The 6,263-nt window shown below is 49.7% G+C and overlaps 1 protein-coding gene across 6 annotated transcripts in view; it reads left to right on the plus strand.

Annotated features, from left to right (window-relative positions):
• Window positions 1–6,263, plus strand: part of GRB10 (growth factor receptor bound protein 10) — a 203,241-nt gene that overhangs the window by 163,250 nt on the left and 33,728 nt on the right. For 5 of the 6 annotated variants that reach the window (XM_006161791.3, XM_027765631.1, XM_006161792.3 and 2 more), the window contains one exon: window positions 2,215–2,371. In XM_006161791.3, coding sequence (XP_006161853.1) covers window positions 2,215–2,371 — 157 coding nt within the window. Of the gene's footprint in view, window positions 1–1,337; window positions 1,424–2,214; window positions 2,372–6,263 lie in introns of those variants that run through there. The other variant, XM_014592961.2, reaches the window with a different exon arrangement.

The raw sequence follows: 6,263 nt of genomic DNA on the forward strand, positions 1-6,263 counted from the left end.
GGCGGCCGGGTCGGGCAGGAAAAGCGCAGATGGAGAGGCCTGGAGCTCCACACACTCCAGCGTAACGTTTTCTAGAGAAGGCCATGTTTGTTGTAATCGCAGCTAGACTCACTGAGAAACTGAGGAAAGAAAGCATACTGAGAATCCAGGTGTGGGCAGCAGAAAGCAGCCAGGGGGGAAGTCGGCAGGCTGTTTCTAGGGCATGGCTGGGGTTCATGTGTTCTTCCCAAACTTCTGTTTTCCTTTTATGTCGATGCCTTTCAATAAAAAAAAGTTCTTACTTAGAGACCAGAGATGTCTTTTTCATTTCCATTGAACTGTTTCTTTAGACTCAGTCGTGTCCGCTATCTGAATATTTAACTTGCTACGTGCAGCATGCTTGCATTTAGTGCAGTGTGCATTTCAGAGAAGGGTTTCTTTAAACATGAGTGTGAACTGACAGCAGGCCCCTTGTCCTGATCCAGCTCCAGGATTTCTCTGAGTCAGGGAAGGCAGAGAGGTGGCAGGCAGGGCTGGTGACCCCCCCACCCCTGTAGCTCCTCCCCAAGGCTAGTCCTGTGTCCCCCCGGAACCTAGCCTGCTGCTCAGGGAAGGGGCTTCCATGGTCACTGGAGCCCCCGACCAGGAAACTCAGGGCTGCAGTGACTTTAACTGCAAGGCTAAGGGTAACAGTTGACCGGCAGCTGTAAGAGGGCTGAGGACCATCCTGGCAGGATAGCACACTCCTGATTCCAGCTTGGTAGCACCCGATGCAAGGGGCCATTCACTCTACCACTGGCCCTTGGCTGCCACTCGCCCTCTGCTGTCACTCTCCTCTCTGAGGTCATCACAGTTGAAGTGTGCCCTGGGTTCCAAAAGCAACAGAAAAGGAGCTGAGGGAGCAGGAGAGTTGGCGGAGTTTGTCAGGACAAGCCAATCGCCCTGATGAAGTCGCCTCTGATGGCATCAGGGTCAGGACAGAGATGACAGGGAGGCCAGCTGATGGGTTTGGGTTCGGAGAATGCAGGGGCTTCAGGCTCTGAGCGGCCTATGCGTGGTTTCCCTGCTTTCTCTGCTGCGGGAAAACACCATGTGATTGGCTTGGAGCATTCCCGTCCTCACGCCCACCCCACCCCATGTGCACAGAGGTGGGAGAGCAGCCCGGAGTGATTGCATCAGCACGGAAGGACGCGATTGGCTTGCCTAAGGGACCCGAGGTGGAGGCAGCCTGGGAGGGAGCTGGCTCCTGCCCCACAGCTGCCCAGAGATAGCCTGCCTCCCTCTTCCATGCCCACTGGGGCACAGGAGGGCTGGGTGGGCATCCTGGAGGGGAGCTCCGCCTGCCTGGGCTGAGAGGAGAGGCCTGTACAAACTCCCTGGCAAGAAGCAGTCGCGATTTAAAATGCCATCCTGCTCCCCTGACTGCTTTTTCCATGCAGTTGAGGTAAGGTTTATTTTCAAGTATTTCCCATCGAGAGGCGCATCCCTGCCCGCCTTGCAGCTGCGGCAGAAAATGTTTATAATTGTCAGGGTTTCCCAGAACCGTCCCTTGGCCTGGGAGCTGTTCTGTGCTCGTGGATTCGAGCAGTCCCAGGAAAACGAAGTTTTTGTAATTTGGTAAGGGACATGGACCACAGAGTTGTGTGGCTTTTCTCCCCGTGCCCTTTCTGTTACGTGAAGTTTCACGAGCATGTTCACGTTAGTTCGCCACCACCTCACCCTATGGCTTAGAGCACATGGTGGGTGGGCTGCTACAGGACCGGCCGTGGGAGCTGGCATGGGACCCTGTGCTCTGGGGACAGAGCAGGTGGGGTCAGCAAATGCGATGACAGCGAGGGAGACCTTCAGGATGTTTTGTTGCTCGGCTTGTGTTTGTGATTGGTTCAGCTGTGAAATGCTCGACCCTGAGACCCCAGCAGGATTTTAGTGAATCCTGTTGCTTCCTCGGACTGGTCATTGGAGGACTGGCTGTGTGCTGTGCTTCCCCGCAAGGTGCCTGGACGCTGTGGCCATGTCACATCTTAATCCTACCTGCTCCATCCGCGGGGGTGGGAAGGGGAAACAGTTGACTCTCGTCCTGCAACCCTGTGGCAGCGGCGACCATAGCTTGGAAAAACACTTGTCCACGTACGTGTTGGAGCACTGGCGTTTTTCCTTCTGTTGTGTTCTGTTGCGATTTTTATTTCTTGTAAACCCAAAGTCATTTATTGTAAGTGTTCCCTTTGTATGTTGCAGGATGTTAAAGTCTTTAGTGAAGATGGGACGAGCAAAGTGGTGGAGATTCTGGCAGATGTGACTGCCAGGGACCTGTGCCAATTGCTGGTTTACAAAAGTCATTGTGTGGATGACAACAGCTGGACACTGGTGGAGCACCACCCGCACCTAGGACTAGGTAGGGAGCAGTCTGGGGCGGGATTGGCATCGGGGACAGTTGGGGTGCAAGCCAGCAAAGACTGCCACTGCCAAGTGCCGACGGATGATGTGTCCCCGCCAGAAGGGCAGGCAGTCCCTGTCACCTCCCCATGCTGCCTCTTCTTTCTCCTGGATTATTCTTTCCTTCCTCCCAGACCTCTCCTCTTTGATGCGTGAGGACTCTTGCTTTGAATGGTGGGAGGAAAACTTCCCCTGGGCTCAGGCACAGCAATGAGGTCTCCTGTGATGTGGCTCCCCTGCCAGGTGTCAGAGCCACAGGGGGTGTGCTTACTCCTATGGCCTGGGAGCGGGAGGGAGGTGGTCTCGAGGTGCCCTGGGGAGAGCCGACTGCTCACAAGCTTGCAGCTGCCACCGTTCAGAGAACAGCTCCCAGCCCAGAGGAAGAGGGAGTCCTGGTTCCAGGTTCAGGCAGGTACAGGGAGCCCACTGGGAATCGGAGCACTTGACAGCAGTTCCAGCCATGTTTCAGTCTTGCTCAGCAACTCTGAGCTCGTTAGTAATGCCTGGACTGTGTTTGCGTGCATGTATGTGTGCGCATGTGCTTGTGTGTGTGTGCACGCGCATGCCTGTGTATGTGTATGCACACGCATGTGTGTTGTGCAGAGGGAGCAAGAGAATATTTCATTTCACGAAGTATTTGAGCACATATCCTGTTTTGCTGCAGCTTATTCATTATGTTCCCTATTTCAGGTAAAACTTTTCAGTCCTGTTTGAATTCTGATTGGCTAAAATGTGGTACTTACACAAAATCTTAGGCAAGTACTGAGCACCAGAATGTTCTCTAATCAACAGCTTTATTTTCTCCATGTCTCCAAGGAAAGAAAAAACAGTGCAAATTGCCAGTTTCTCTCCATTCTAAATTCTTCTCATGAACCTTTCTGAAAGACTGATAAATTAAACTTAAAAGTCTAGATATAGAATATTCATTCCTCCAACTCATACTGTACAATTTAAACCTAAATAATGCTGTGTCCTTTGAGTCGGTCTTATTGTAAGCCACTGTCCGGGCCCCTTTGCTTTCTAAAGCAAGTAGGTAGCACACTTGTTCACCTCTTCTCCATCTCTACTCATTGCCAAATATTCGTGTGACAACAGAAGCCCTCACCATAGTCACTAACACCTTTTCCTGCCAGGTCCACAGTAGTGACTGTGATGGCCCAGCTGTTCCCATAGAGACCGACTGTCCTGTCTAGCTCCAGTGTAGGACATCCTTGAGTGGATGCCACAGTGGCCTGAGAGGCTATCCACAACATCTGTTAACAGGCAGACAACTTGGAAATTCAACAGTAGTGGGAAGCTTGCTCTGTGCATGTATGTGCGTGCCTATCTGTGCAGGGGTATGTCAAAGAGTTCATGGAGAAATGAGATTGAAGTGCAAGTTTATTTTGGCACAAAAAAATCTGAGATCCATGCACTTTTATGTCATAATGTGCATTTTCCATGAACTTAATGAAGACTCCTTGTATGAATGCGAAAGCATTTATGTATAACTAAAATCTAAAAAGTTGGATCCAACTATTATAATGATTACTGTTGAAAGCCCATTCAAAACTCTGAACATTGTTTTCACTTGAAGGGAACTATGGAAGAGTCTCTGCAGATCTTTAGCACATTAATGTAATTAAACATACTTAAGGACACAGGAAATGGATACACATAACATTTCTCTCTTTTCTTTTAAGAGAGATTTTTCTCTGTAGGGCACGTGTCCTCACCAAAGAGACAGAGAGAGAGAAAGCGAGAAATCACCCCCTGGGAAGGATGACCATGCTGCCATCCCTTCTCTATTCTCTTCTTGGGATTTTGGGCACACATGCACATGTGCCAGGCCCAGGACTCGAACCATGGTCAACTATGTGGGAGTCCAGCAAAATAACCATTATGCCATCTGCTGGTCCTAGATACACGTAAAATTTCTAACATTCAGGAGGCCAGCAGGTGGTATGGTGGTTATGGTGCTGCATCCCACATGGCCAACTCTGCAGTTGGGAGTCCCAGATCCAGCTGCTTGAAAAACACACCAAACATATGTGGCCAAAATCCCAAGAGGAAAATGGAAGAGAAGGGATTGTGCTGCAGTCCCATCTCCCAGGGGGTAATTTTTCATTTTCTCTCTCTCTCTTTGTCTCTATGTGTCTCTGGCGAGTGCATGCACCCTATGGCCAAAAAAGAAAAAAAAAAAAGAGAAAATTGAAATGTAGGAATGTTTCAGAAACTTTGATTTAAATATTTCTGACAATAGTCCTTCACTTCTAGAACATTATACAGCACATAAATTTTATGCTTAAACTTCAGGAATAATCAACCAAATGAAGAGCAGTAAACTGGGAAGGAGTAGAAAAATCCCCCCACAAACAAGATCATGATGATGATAAAGAAACCCCCCCACACACACACACACAGTATTCTTAGGGATACGGTATTGCTGTCTTATTCTTAGTTCTTTCTCTAATTTACAGATGGACTTACACCTTCATCTTTTAAATCAAGTGAAAAGGGCAGAAAAAGAAGGGGAACAAGTGAAATGATTTTTAAAAATAAGACTATTTGGGGTTGTATGTGACACAGAAATTATCAAAGCTCACACAGCCGGAGTTTAGAGATAGGTGAAATCTGTTAAGACGTTTCTCCTCTGTTTTGTTGCTGCCACTGGTTCTTTTCTTGCTGGGACCAGGAAACGTGCCTGCCCATTGGCTGGGTCTGTCGAGGATTTTTCGAGTCTGTGCAAGCACCAGGACGCTCCTGTACGTGAGCCCAGACTCATGCACCGTGCACACACAGGGAGCTTCAGCATTCTCCTCCCTGCTGCTCTTTTTTTCTGTTCCAAGCCTATCATTTAAGTTTTTAAAGGTCCGTTAAGTTGCTCTTCAGGCAAAAATTCTATTTCTGCCATGATCTCGTTTCATTCAGAGGCCACAAGGACCCTGGAGGAGAAGCACAGGCTGAGGGTGCCCTTCAGAGAGCCCTTTGGAGTCTCAGCTTGGAACATCGTGAATGAGATGTGGAGGCCAGGAGCCTCGCAGAGTCCTTTCTAGTGGGCAGTGTCCTGGGTTGCATCTCTGGGCCTGGCTGGCCCACGGAGTCAGGATTTCCTGTTCTCAGGACACAGCCGCCCCCCTCCCCACCCTCCGTGTCCCCAGGCGGTGCAATCTCAGAGGAACTTTTTAGGTTACATGTTGGGTCTCCTCATAGGACACAGACATGCACAAGGCCCATGGCAGACTAAGGTACCTAATTCTGACTGCGTGTTTAGACATACGGTCTGGCTTCCATACCCAGTTCTGCACCCATGGCTTCTGCATCCACAGGTTCAACCAACAGCAGATCAAAAACACTTGGAGGTTTTTACCTACCAATGTAACGAAAAGTAATACGCGTTAAGTAGTAGCGTATAACAACTATTTTCGTAGTATTTGCATTGTATTAGGAATCCTGCATGACCTAGGACTGACTTAGAGTCGACGGGAGGAGTGCATAGGTCATAGACAAGTACTATGCCATTTTGTACAAGGGACTAGAGCACCACAGATTTTGGTATCTGCTGGGGTCTTGGAACCAGTTCCCCTGGATTCCAGGCAATGGCTAGATATAGCCTCAAAAGGTGAGGATTTCAGGAACCAGCAGTTAGCATAATGGCTATGTCGCTGGACTCCCATGTAGTCAACCGCGGTTCACGTCCCGGACCTGGTGGCTTAGAACTCACGCCGGGCGTGTGTGCGTGCGTGCCCACGATCCCAGGAGGAGAATGGAGGAGAAGGGATTGCGGCGTGACCATCCCCCCTGGGGGGTGATTTCTCGCTCTCTGTCTCTCTCTGTCTTCTGTCTGTCTGGCAAGGGCACGCGCCCTATAG

Source organism: Tupaia chinensis, unplaced genomic scaffold (assembly GCF_000334495.1).
Source record: "Tupaia chinensis unplaced genomic scaffold, TupChi_1.0 Scaffold139072_1, whole genome shotgun sequence".
NCBI lineage: Eukaryota > Metazoa > Chordata > Mammalia > Scandentia > Tupaiidae > Tupaia > Tupaia belangeri.